Genomic DNA, 13520 nt, shown 5'->3' with positions numbered 1-13520 from the left:
GTAGAGGGTAGCATGGAGATGCTAATCAGGGTAATGGTGTTGGACCTGGAGGCTACGGGTTGTGATTGAGTGAAAAGGATTATAAAGCATGATGGAATTATCTTTTTTTGTAATCTCTAGGGAGGGAATAAAGGTGGATTACACTGTTAAAATGAATAATACGGAGCTACACAAACCATTCTCTCTTGTAGGTCTTGTGGCATGGAGGCTACTGGATTAGGACTGCTAATTTTTCATTTAAGATTTTGCATTTTCAGTTATAAAATAGTCTACAGATATCCTTCTAGTGTTATGATTGTTAGGTTTTGATAACTGAATTATGATAATCCTTCAAAACAGGCTGGGACCTTTTTCCAAGTATTTTCACTCCGAAACTATCTGGTCTAGTGTTATTTTGGTGTAGGGGCTTATCTCTGACTACATTTATTTTCTACATAATTGTAGTTTTATGCAATTTAGATTTTCTACATCTTGAGCTGATTCGGTTATTCATTTTTTTTATTGGTACAAATAGTTTGACGATTTGTACTTGTGCCTCCCCCCCCCCCTTTTTTTGGTGCCAATTGTTTGAACATTTTCCCTACTCCTATTTGTGTTAGTATCATTCCATTTGAGACTCTCAAAAGCCGTACAGGAAAGGGCACACAGGAGAACTGATGGTGAAGTGGCAAGAAAAGTGAACTTTAAACTGATTCACTGAAAGAAAGTTTGCTGCCGGGAACCTACTACCCTGCCTACTGAGGCTTCATTTGTGTAAATCCGTGCAAAGGTTTCAGTACCTAGACTACAAGTTACTGGGCGAAGGGGTGGGGAACATGATAACCAAACTGGTAGAGCACTGGAGCTCCTGGCAGTTCCCCTAAGCTATTTTCAAGGGATTACTTGAAGTGACACCACCAAAGGGGTAAAACGCTATACCCAGCCAGGGCTTGTAGGAAAAAGTACTGGGTTTAACAAAAGCGGAGACGATCTGTTTAACATTAGTTAAAATATAACCCTTTGTAAAGTCTCCGACGTACCTAGTTATGTGAAACAAGGCCGTTCAGCGGATGGTGGAAAGTTCCTAAGTTTCCTTAACAACACAAACTGGATTTGCCTGCCTCAAACTCCCAGTCGGGTACATCCCACCCAAATCCAGTTCAAGAGATCAACGCTTCTTCCAGCCTGCTCACAAACGACCTTCCAAAAGGGAGGTTTCCCGCCATTTCACTCCAAGGAATGGAAGGTGCCCCCCCCGCCCCCCGCCCCGCTCCTCTACGCTCGGGGGAGGCCCGAGCCTACGCGGCTATCCCCGTAGGCGAGCAGCGCAATGCCGAGGGCGGAGGGCTGCATCACGATCCCGGCGACCGAGCCAAAAAGGTGACAGCTCAAGTTGCTCGGTAAGTGCTCGGCAGGCGACGGAAACCCCCAAAGCGAAGGAGAGAAGCCCAGCCCGCGGCGCGCCGGCCCCGCGCCCGCGCCCGCGCCCGCGCCCGCGCAGGAGGCCGGAGGCCGGAGGCCGGCCGTTGCCGCGAGGAGCGAGGGTTTGGGGCGGAGGGCGGGCTCGCCGCAACTCGACTCCGGATTGGCCGGGCCCGGAGAGCCGAGTGACGACAGCCCGGGAGAACGTCTGATTTGTGTGGTGGGCGCGGGCAGGCGGGGAAGCGCACCGCGCAGGCGCAGCGGCTCGGCTCCTCTCGCCCTAGAGCTCCGGCCCAGCTCTCGCGGACAAGTCCCGACATCGCGCGCCCCCCCTCCGGGACCGCCCCCTCCCCCCTCTCGCCGTCGTCGAAGATAAACAATAGTTGGCCGGCGGGCGCTGAGTGCGTCTCCCGCCGCCGGATTCGGCGGGCTGCGTGGGACCGGCGGGATCCCAGCCAGCCGGCCATGGCGGGGCTGTACTCGCTGGGAGTGAGCGTCTTCTCCGACCAGGGCGGGAGGAAGTACATGGAGGACGTTACTCAGATCGTGGTGGAGCCCGAGCCGACGGCTGAAGAAAAGCCCTGGCCGCGGCGGTCGCTCTCGCAGCCGTCGCCTCCGCGGCCGTCCCCGCCGGCTCCCGCTGGCAGCGAAGTCCCGGGGAAAGGCCCAGCGGCCGCAGCCCGAGAGGCTCGCGACCCTCCCCCGGACGCCGCGGCCTCGCCAGCTCCCGGGCGCTGCTGCCGCCGCCGCTCCTCAGTGGCATTCTTCGCCGTGTGCGACGGGCACGGCGGGCGGGAGGCGGCACAGTTTGCCCGGGAGCATTTGTGGGGTTTCATCAAGAAGCAGAAGGGATTCACGTCGTCCGAGCCGGCGAAGGTTTGCGCTGCCATCCGCAAAGGCTTCCTCGCTTGTCACCTCGCCATGTGGAAGAAACTGGGTAAGTTCGCTGCTGGTTTGCCGCCCGCCTCTTTTTCGGGGCAGTGGAGGGCTCTTCTCGGAGCGCCGGCCCCCGCGTGGGCCCCCGGCTGCGGGAGCGCTACGAAGTGCCCAGTGGTAGAAGCGAAGTGTCCCCTCGGTCCGCTGGCGCTTTCCGGGGCGGAGAGCTGGGCGGAGTAACCTTGGGAGAGATGCGGATGGCCGCGTCCCGCGTCCCGCATCCCGCAGCCGCCCCGCGCCGTCCTTCCACCCTCCCGGGATCCAGGGACGCGCGGTCCTCTCCCGGCTTCACTTTTGGTGGTAAGGCTGCGGATACATGTGTTTGAAACCTGGCGCCAGATTTTGGCCAAAAGACGAATTGGAAATGCGTAGCTACCTGGGCCACACGCAAAGGAAGCGGGGGGGGGGGGGGGACGGCAGAAATGAGAGTGCTTCCTTAGAATCTGTCATGATTTTGCTCTTGAAGGACTTGCCCCGGTCGGGTTGCCTCCTACGGCTGGTGTCAGCTCTCCATATTGACCCCAGGCGGCTGGTAGCTGAAGTGTACTAGAAACTAATTTAAGAAGATTAAATGTAGTCATCCAGCAACTTAGTCTTGGGAGGAATGCGGTTGTGTCGAGCATTAAAAAAAAAAAAAAAAAAAAAATGTGTTTAGGGTATTTATGTTTGTACTGCTTATGAACAACAAAAGCGAGGAATGCGCGTTGCTACCTCTTAAGCTGGCCCCACGTTAGGAGTGTGTGTTAACTTCTGGGGCTTTGTAAAAAGCACACTTTCTTTTGTGGTTGTCTTAGCTACTTGCTGTCAGATAGGTCTCACCAGTTACTGGTTAAAAGTTGTTAACTGCTCGTCACAGTAACAAGAGAAAAGAAGCTACGCCAAAAGGAAATAGTGTACTTTCTAAAAAATTCGTTGGAGTTGTAGTTTCATCTAAACTTCGGATGTTTTCCAAAGCATCCAGTGTTTCTGTACCCAGTAAATGTTATCGTACAGACTTATAACTGCTTATCCATTGCTCTGTATAAATGACAGGAGTCTTCTTTTAGAGACAAGATAATAACTGGTTTAGAAAAAAATCCTCTTGTTTATCGTAGCATAATGTTGCTTTATTTTCTGCAGAGGAACAGAGAAGAGGGTAAAGATTGGTCAAATAATGGAGATCTTTTCTTTTCTTCTTTTCTTTTCTTTTCTTTCTTTTCTTTTCTTTTCTTTTCTTTCTTTTCTTTTCTTTTCTTTTCTCTCTTCTCTCTTCTCTCTTCTCTTCTCTTCTCTTCTCTTCTCTTCTCTTCTCTTCTCTTCTCTTCTCTTCTCTTCTCTTCTCTTCTCTTCTCTTCTCTTCTCTTCTCTTCTTTTCTTCTTTCTTTTCTTTCTTCCGTATTGTCATAGAGTTGTAGACCAGTTCCTTTCAAAGTCTGTTTTCTATTTGCCTGGCTTCCTGCCAAAAATTGTTTGATTGACTCATAGAACAACCAGTCTTCCTGTCAGAGGCGTTTCCCATCCAATCCCAGAGGCCCCTATTATTTGTTTTGTTTTTGTGTAGGCAGAGCAGAGCTGAAAGCACTGCAGTATATTCCAGAAATATGTCATTCCTTTGCCTGCAGGGCAACCGGCAGTGGACACCAAGATAACAAGATAGAGGAAGATTAGACACAAAGAACTATTTACAGGCCTGCTTATTTTGCAGTACTTTTGGAGCAGCATGAATTTACCATATACTTGAGTTAAAAGGATAAAGTATAAACCCTGTTACTTGAGCATTTTAATAAGGCAGGGACCGTGCTGTCAGATGTGAATGTGTATATTTTTTTGACATACACATGCTTTTTGAGTCAAACTTGAACTCCTATGAGGCATGATTTAGAGCTTTGTATACCCAAACAAAAATTTAAGTTTGCTTTGTTCCACAGCTAAGGGTTGTACGCCATCCTCAAAACTCGAATTAAAAAAAAAAAAAAAAAAAAAAAAAAGAAAGCAGTGCTGAGTACGTGAAAGTCTTGACATAAGAGATGGAGGTTTTTAAGAAAAATTGTGCTTCAGTCCCAAATTCATGAGTGGCTCCTCATTTTCTATAATATAAACAAACTCTGCAATTTATAATCCAAGCCCTTCCCATTACAATTTTAGACTCCCTGTTAATTTTATCTGTTAACATTTCTAACACATTAGTCTACTCACTTTTTTCCCAGGGCACATTGAAATATTCCATTTTCTTGAATTCTCCCCCCAAAAAAAATACTGAAAAACTCAATTTCTAAGTCAATGTGTTTTCTTCTGTGAAGACTTGGGTTTCTTTTGGAATATATATTTTTTTTCTTTTGGAATTAACCATCCTTTGTGTCTACTTTTGTAGTGCTCGTTAGATTATAGCAGTGCTTCTCAAACTTTTTGCTCTTAGAACCTTTTTTACTCTTAAATGATTGAGGACCCTGAAGAGCTTTTGTTTGTGTGGGCTACATCTGTCACATTAAAACTTAAAGAGAAATTAAAACTGAGGAAATGTAAAAATATTTATTACTATTAAAAATAAATTAAATATATGTTAATATATTTAAGTGAATATACTAGTCATAATTCATTATAACTATTCAATAAGCATTCATTATTAATGTGATTTAAATGAAAAGTCATTCTTCTGAAATACCTAAATAAATATTCTCATATCTGCTTCTGCACTCTGTTGTGCTGTGTTGTCTGGTTGAAGTATATAAAGAAGGCAGCCTCACATATATAGTAGGAAAAGGGAGGAATAGTTTGTAGTGTTTTCAGATAATTCTGGATATTGTATGCCAAAGTAATCATTTCTTATGGTTAGTAAAAAATGGAACCTGAAACCTTATCAAAGGCCTTTTTGTAGTTTTACATTAAAATGCATTGGTCTGTCTTGTACTTTTAAAAAGATTATTTATTTATTTGAGAGGGAAAGGGAGCACAAGCATGGGTGGGGGAGAGGGGACAGAGGGAGAAGCAGACACCCCTCTTGAGCGTGATGCAGAGGTGGGTCCCAGGACCCTAGGATCATGACCTGAGTGGAAGGCAGATGCTTAACTGACTGAACCGCCCAGATGCCCCTGTCTTGCACTTTGAATCTTTTACTCATGTAATTTATGACATGGTACATTAGTCGTTTTGAAAATAGCATTTCACTAAATTATGCAGATCTTCCAAATATTGACGTATTTTATTATGCGATATGAAAGCATTACATTTATCAGTATTTCCCAATTAAGATTGGGAAGCTATCAAGTTTACTGTAGTGGATATAGATTTTCCAAAATGTAACTTTTTAAGCAGCAATTAGAAATTTATTACTGGCAACCAATATTAACAGTTGTTTTTCTTGAAGGGAAAGGCTCACTTTGTTTATTTTGAAGAAAAATGTATGCCAAGTGCCCAAATCTTATTAACATAGTTCATCAGTCTTCCAAGTAAAAATGATGGTCCATGAAAATTGGGGTTAGTTCATTTCATAACTTGCAGAGTCAGATGTACTGTTCCTTTAGATAGCCATAATATGTAACTGAAGCCTTTTGTACATACTTCCCTTTTTGTCATTCAGATCGTGAAAAGACGTGTATTCATGGGTGGAGGCTTAATGAAATTAATCTTTATTGCAACATCAAGGACATTCTTAAGTAAAACTGGTTTGCCTTTTTTTTTTTTTTTTTTTTAAACTATAAGTGGGTGGTTATGGAGAATACAGTGACAACTGTCTCAGTTTGGTGTCACTGCCTTGATTCTTGCTAAGGCACCAGCAGTTTTACCACTGTTTTTGAAACATCGTTGCAAATGTCAACACAGTGAAAAGGGGAAATAAACTCTTAGAATTATGAAAATAATTTTGGCTTTGTGAAATCCCTGTAAAGATCACACAGACCACTGTGAGATAAACATTATGTTTTATCTGCCTTTCAGGTAAATCCTGAGGTCTTTGGTTGGGTGGAAGTGTCTTATGTACTTGTAATTAACCTATTAGAGTAGATTCCTTGCTCAAAGTAGCTGCTAGTTTAGTGGAAGTTCTGTGGTTGAAATGAAAAACTGGTAAAATACATACAAGATTTACTATTTTAGCCAATTTTTTTTTCATTTTAGCCAATTTTATGTGTACAATTCAGTGGTATTAAGTATATTCACAGTGGTGTGCACCCATCACCACTGTCCATTTTCAGAATTTGTTCATCCCCTATAGAAACTCTGTGACCATTAACTATAATTCCCCATTACTCTCTTTCCAAGCCCTTGGTAACCTCTGTTTTACATTGTGTCACTATGAATTTGCCTATTATAGGTACCTCCTATAAGTGGAATGCATACAATGTTTGTCCATTTGTGTCTTATTTCACTTGGCATAATGTCTTTAAGTTTCATCCAAATTACAGCATGTATCAGAATTTTTTCCTTTTTTTTTTTTTTAAAGATTTATTTATTTATTCATGAGAGACACACATACACATACACGGGGGAGGGGGGTGCAGAGAGGCAGAGACAAAGGAAGAGGGAGAAGCAGGCTCCCTGTAAGGGAGCTGGATTCAGGACTCGATCCCATATCCCAGGTTCATGACCTGAGCCAAAGGCAGATGCTCAACCACTGAGTTACCCAGGTCTCCCGAATTTTTTCCTTTTTAATGGTGAATAGTATTCTATCCTGTGTGTATATGACATTTTGTTTATCCATTCATCTGTTGATGGACATTTTGGGTTGTTTCCACCTTTTGGCTATTGTGAATAATGCTTCTGTGAACAGAGAGGTATGTAATTGACTCTGTTTTCAGTTCTTTTGGGTAGAAACCCTAGAAGTGGAATTAAAGTCCATTTTTTAAAGGGATTTATTATTTTTTATTTTTTAAGAATTTATTTATTTATTCATGAGAAACACAGAGAGAGGGAGAGGCAGAGAGACACAGGCAGAGAAAGCAGCAGGCTCCATTCAGGGAGCCTGACGTGGGACTCCATCCCGGGTCTCCAGGATCACACCCTGGGCTGAAGGCGGCGCTGAACTGCTAAGCCACCCAGGCTGCCCTAAGTCCGGTTTTTAAATGTTATTCTCTTATTTTCATTACTTCTTGATCTATCTCAAGTTGTAACATGCATCTAATATATGTATATTCACCTGTATGTTCTTGTGTTATGCTTGCCTTCTAAGATACCATGTTTTAAAGTTTGTGCTTTTTTAAGGTTTATTTATTTGAAGTAATGTTCTTTTTGCCTCTTTCTTTTGATAGTTCAAAGAAAGTAGTGAACAAATTGCAGTTTTAATTCTTCTGTATTGAACTATGATTTATTTACTCAATATTATCAAGAGAGCCACTGGAAAGATAACAGTATGCTGTTGCAGTAAATGTGATCTTTGATGTGATTGTGGGAAATTTACCACAGTTTTTATAGAGAAATATGATATACAGAATTTTTTTTTGCGGTACTAAGTGTTCCTTACTTCGCCTTAGTTTTGATTTTCAATATTATTAAGCAGTGTCAATATTTCAGAAATTGCTAGAGAGAGGGTATGTGTGTGGCATGCATGTATTACTTTTGCTGGTATAAAATGATTCCAAAATAATAAAATGCAGGTAATTAATATAGTAAAAAAAGATTTAAAAAATTTTCCTTTTTGGGATCCCTGGGTAGCGCAGCGGTTTGGCGCCTGCCTTTGGCCCAGGGCGTGATCCTGGAGACCCGGGATCGAATCCCACATCGGGCTCCCGGTGCATGGAGCCTGTTTCTCCCTCTGCCTATGTCTCTGCCTCTCTCTCTCTCTGTGTGACTATCATAAAAAAATAATAATAATAAAATAAAATAAAATAAAATTTTCCTTTTTTGGGATCCCTGCGTGGCTCAGCAGGTTTAGTGCCTGCCTTCGGCCCAGGGCATGATCCTGGAGTCCCAGGATCCAGTCCCATATCGGGCTCCCTGCATGGAGCCTGCTTTTCCCTCTGCCTGTGTCTCTGCCTCTCTTGCTCTCACTGTGTCTCTCATGAATAAATAAATAAAATCTTAAATTTTTTTTCCCTTTTTTTGATTACATTTTTAATTTTAATTACAGTTTAGTTAAAGTGGAAATTTTGTTAACTTAGTTTGACTGAGGATCAGAGCACGTACTTTAAAGAATATGACCAAAGGAATTATGAAGGAACTGGTCTTATCCTAAATTGTTTTGGGGTAGCTTAAAACAACAGAAATTTATTCTCTCATGGTTCTGGAGGCCAGAAGTCTGACATCAAGGTAATAGCCTCCGTTTTAGAGGCTCTGAGGGAGAATCTGTTCCATGTTCTCTCCTAGCTTCTGGTGGCTGCCAGCAATCCTTGTCATTTCTTGGCTTGTAGATGTATTTTCCTATTCTCCACTGTCTTAATATCACCTCCTCTGTGTCTTTTCCCCTTCTCTTTTAAGGACACTTGTTTTTGGGTTTAGGGCCCACTATAATCCAGGATGATCTCTTAAGATCTTTAACCTAATTAGATCTGCAAAGACCCTTTTCCCAAATAAGGTCACATTCACAGGTTCTACGTGGACCTATCTTTCATGGGGGAGAAGGGACCATTCAACCCACTACAAGACAAGGATTTTTATATTATCTCAGATTATCTTCCTGCAAAATACTTATTCATTACAAGGGGGGAAAGATTAGTGGAGAAACCTGGTAGATATCACCTTATCTGGGGATCCCTGGGTGGCTCAGTGGTTTAGCACCTGGTCTTCGGACCAGGGTGTGATCCTGGAGACCTGGGATTGAGTCCCATCAGGCTCTCTGCATGGAGCCTGCTTCTCTCTCTGCTTGTGTCTCTGCCAATCTCTCTCTCTCTCTCTCTCTCTCTCTCTCTCTCTCTCTCTGTGTGTGTGTGTGTGTCTCTCTCATGAATAAGTGAATAAAATCTTAAAAAAAAAAAAAAGATACCACCTTATCAAGTGACCAATGGTAGCATCATTTTTAAGGGTAAATTGAAATTATATACTGCCTGCAATGAGAAGATCATATTTAACACTTCTGTGATATTCCTGCCAAAAATGCATAGTCCAAATACAAACATGAAGAAACATGAAACAAACCCAAATGGAGAGACATTCTTGAAATGATTGGTCTAGTACTCTTAAAAAGCATCAAGGAAACAGAATTGTTCCAGATTGAAAAACTAAAAAAACATGATGAGTAAATATAATAAAGAGGTCCTGAATTTTATGCTTTCATTATAAAGCATATTACTAGGATAATTGATAAAAGTTTGAATGAGATATATAGATTAGATGTAGATTCCTGATTTTGATTGTTGATTGTGGGTATGTAGGAGAGAGAATGCCCTTGTTTGTAGGAATTAGATAATGTAAGTGTATTTGGGAGTGATAGTAGCATATCTCATTGGCCATTTAGTTTCTATCAGTTCAAGAAAAAGAAATTCTTTGAATTATTCATGCAAAAAAGAAAAAGCAAACCTAAAGTAACAGGTCTTGGAAAGATCAAAGCCTGGATATCTCCAGGAATTTATTTTATTTTATTTTATTTTATTTTATTTTATTATTTTTAAGATTTTATTTATTTATTCATGATAGTCACAGAGAGAGAGAGAGAGGCAGAGACACAGGCAGAGGGAGAAGCAGGCTCCATGCACCGGGAGCCCGATGTGGGATTCGATCCCAGGTCTCCAGGATCGCGCCCTGGGCCAAAGGCAGGCGCCAAACCGCTGCGCCACCCAGGGATCCCTCTCCAGGAATTTAGATAGTAGTTTCATCAGGGCCTTGCTACTGCACACATACCAGATAGCTAAGGCTATGTTTATTTTTTTCACTAAAGAGGATAAATCAGAAACAGCAGCTGCATTTAGGATCACCGTTTGAATATAATCCATTGTCATTTTCCAAGAGCAATCAGACTTTTGCAGTGGTCAAACTACAGAATTAAATTTGTAGGATCTCCATTTCTGCTTTTTGTTTTATTTTATTTTATTTTATTTTTTAAATCTTTTTTTAAAATTTTTATTTATTTATGATAGTCACACACACACATAGAGAGAGAGAGAGGCAGAGACATAGGCAGAGGGAGAAGCAGGCTCCATGCACCGGGAGCCCGACGTGGGATTTGATCCCGGGTCTCCAGGATCGTGCCCTGGGCCAAAGGCAGGCGCCAAACCACTGCGCCACCCAGGGATCCCCTGCTTTTTGTTTTAATGGTGACAGCCAATCTTTGTGATTCTTCGAGAGGTGGGGTAATGTTTTAATTTACTATTTTGGAGGAGAGTATCTTTGGTGAGGTGCTCTAAAATCTTACACTTAGCCTTTTTTGCTGACCCGTCAATTACGAGGTATGAGGGGAAGCTATTTGTTGCTGCTGTTATTTGGGGACTAAACTACTAAGATAGGTTTGGGATTCCACTGAGTCTGATGTAGACTGGATTCAAAATCTTACTTAGTACTTGACCTCCATCAGCCTAGCTCTTGACCAGTGGACTGTGGTTTTGTTTTATAGCTCCAGAATTATCTTAAAGCCTCAGCTGTTACTCAATGATGTGGGTATTTCTCTTTTCTCAGTGTACAACTACATGTAAAAATGGCCATATACCATTTTGAGGAAGATTAACAGTACTCCTTAAACTAAACTTGGAAAGTTTTTTGGTTTTTCTTTGTTTTGTTTTGTTTTGCTTTTGGTTCTTTGAATCAAATAAGGCCTTGTGAGTGACCATTCTTAAGATCCATTTTTTTCTACTGTCCTGATGTCAATTAGGTAAGGTAACCCTACCAGCTTTGCTTTGGGTTATTAAGTATTACTATCTGATCTGTCACCTCCAGGTTCTCCCATCCCCACACAGATCAAGGAACCAATTTTATTTTCACCCTCTTTCATTCCTTGCCTAGAGAGAAGAGTCAATAAAATGTGTTTAAAAGATTTTGATATTACCTAATTGTTTCCATAAGCATTTATATTGAAGAAAGTGGGGCAGCCCAGGTGGCTCAGCGGTTTAGCGCCGCCTTCTGCCCAGGGTGTGATCCTGGAGACCCAGGATCGAGTCTCACATTGGGCTCCCTGCGTTGGAGCCTGCTTCTCCCTCTGCCTGTGTTTCTTCCTCTCTCTCTGTGTCTCTCTTGAATAAATAAATAAAACCTTGAAAAAAGAGAATTGAAGACAGTCATCTGAACCTTTCATGGGAGTGGATATGTGGGATTCATATGCATGTAATAGAGTAATTATTTCCTCTGTTTCACTGTGTTCGTTTTCTAGAGCTGCTGTAACAAAGTACTGAAACTTGGTTGACTTAAAAAAGATTTATTATCTCAGTTTTGGAGGCCTAAAGTTCAAAATCTAGGTGTTGGCAGGACTATGCTCTCTCTCTACTCAACTCTGAAAGCTCTAAGGGAGACTTCTGGCTTCTGGTGTTTACTGGCAATCCCTGGCATTCCCTGACTTGTAGGTGTGTCATCATTCTAGTACTCTAGTCCCATGGTCATCTTCTCCCTATGTATATTTACATTATCTTCCTTCTTTGTGTTTGTCTTTGTGTTAGAATATTCCCTTTTTTTACGGGAACACCAGTCATATTGGGTCAGGACCCACCCTAATCTTATTTTAACTTGATTACCTCCCTAAAAACCGTATTTCCAAATAAGGTCACATCCTGAGGTACTGGGTGTTGGGACTTCAGATATCTTTTTTGGAGAGATACAATTTAATTCATAATCCATTATACCAAATCATATCAGTCAGTCATAACAAATTTGTTATGACAAATTTGTTTGACAGAGTCATATGCCTGAGGCCAGGTTTCAATGTTTGCATTAGCTGAACCAGAAAAGTTTTATTACCACAGTTCTAAGCTAGTATGCTAACTACAGACTATTTATCTGTTTACTATTTCTTTAATGATAAGGCCAGCCCTTATCTTACCACTGTATACCGTGGGCTAGTTTGTTACCATATGGAATATGAATGAGAGTCCTGAAGCCTTCTATCCCTTACTGGTTCAGTAACTAAATGACATTTTTCTGTGGGTTAGTCGCCTATAGCCTATTTGTGATACAAATTTTATATTACAGTTCTTTGAAAGCAACACTAACTTGGTCTACATTAAGGAAGGAAGGGAACATGGGAGTTTATTGGAAGGACATTGGGTAGATCACAGAATTAACTGAAGATTAAACCAGGTCTCGGGAGTGGACATAACCAGAGTAGTGAATACGCATTGAAAGGTTTGAATCTGGGCTGCCTGGATGGCTCAGTGGTTGAGCATCTGCCTTTGGCTCAGGTCTTGATCCCAGGATCCTGGGATTGAGTCTAGCTTTGGGCTCCCCGCAGGGAGCCTGCTTCTCCCTCTGCCGGTGTCTCTTACCTCTCTCTGTGTGTCTCTCATGAATAAATACATAAAATCTTTTAAAATTAAAAAAAAAAAAGAGAAAGATTTGAATCTCTGAGGTGGATCAACGCCACAGTTTTCTGGCATTGTGCCTTTAAAAAAGACACAAATATCTGAGTCTGATTTAGGTTAGGTCATTTGCCTACCTCTAGGCTAGGAGCAAGCAAGTTTTTCAGTTGCATTAGAGGAAGACTGCATACAGTGGAAGCTATGTACTCCAGAACAAAAATTGGGATGCTAGAACTAGAGGGAATGGGGGGGTGCTAGACAGGTGCACACTATATTTAGTACTGTAAATAAGGGCTCAAGTGAAAGCCACATAGCTTTATGCTTCATCTGGATTATTCCCTCAGGAAAAAAATTCTCAAAGCTGAATTATTTGTTGAAAGAATGTACATCTGATGGTTGTAGGTACTTGTTTTCAAATTGCTTTTCTGAAGGCTTTTAAATCTTACTACTTTGGCATTAGAATTCTGTAACAACCCTTAGCACAGTGATTGGAGTATGTTGTATTGCCTGGGGTTGATGAATCTCAGATTTTCCACTTATTACCTTTATGACCTTGGGTGAAACTTCTCTTATCTGGAGCATCCTCATCTCTAAAATAAAGATGATGGTAGTACTTACTTATCTCCTGAGAGTTAGATAACTTGGTATATATTATTTGGTACATGGTAAATACACGACTACTCCAAGTTTTAAACTTATCACAAAGAACTTATACATTCTGTACTTATTTATAGTAGTTTTATTTCATTCAGAAATTTCATAGTTTTATTATAAAATTTATTAGTCTTTGTTTTAATGGCTCATACATATTTTCTTGTTTAAAGATACTTAGAATTCATGTAC

At 41.6% G+C, this 13520-nt stretch overlaps 1 protein-coding gene across 2 annotated transcripts in view; it reads left to right on the top strand.

Moving 5' to 3' along the window:
* The first annotated feature begins 1656 nt into the window (after positions 1-1656).
* Positions 1657-13520, top strand: part of PPM1D (protein phosphatase, Mg2+/Mn2+ dependent 1D) — a 58038-nt gene continuing 46174 nt past the window's right edge. The window contains exon 1 of one of the 2 annotated variants that reach the window (XM_025440077.3): positions 1657-2338. In XM_025440077.3, coding sequence (XP_025295862.1) covers positions 1867-2338 — 472 coding nt within the window. In that variant the 5' untranslated portion in view covers positions 1657-1866. The remainder of the gene's footprint in view (positions 2339-13520) is intronic. The other variant, XM_025440075.3, reaches the window with a different exon arrangement.

The sequence above is a fragment of the Canis lupus genome, chromosome 9 (genome assembly GCF_003254725.2).
Source record: "Canis lupus dingo isolate Sandy chromosome 9, ASM325472v2, whole genome shotgun sequence".
In the NCBI taxonomy this organism is placed as follows: domain Eukaryota; kingdom Metazoa; phylum Chordata; class Mammalia; order Carnivora; family Canidae; genus Canis; species Canis lupus.
Note: the sequence above shows the minus strand (reverse complement) of the source record. Positions and strands in the feature narration are given on the sequence as shown.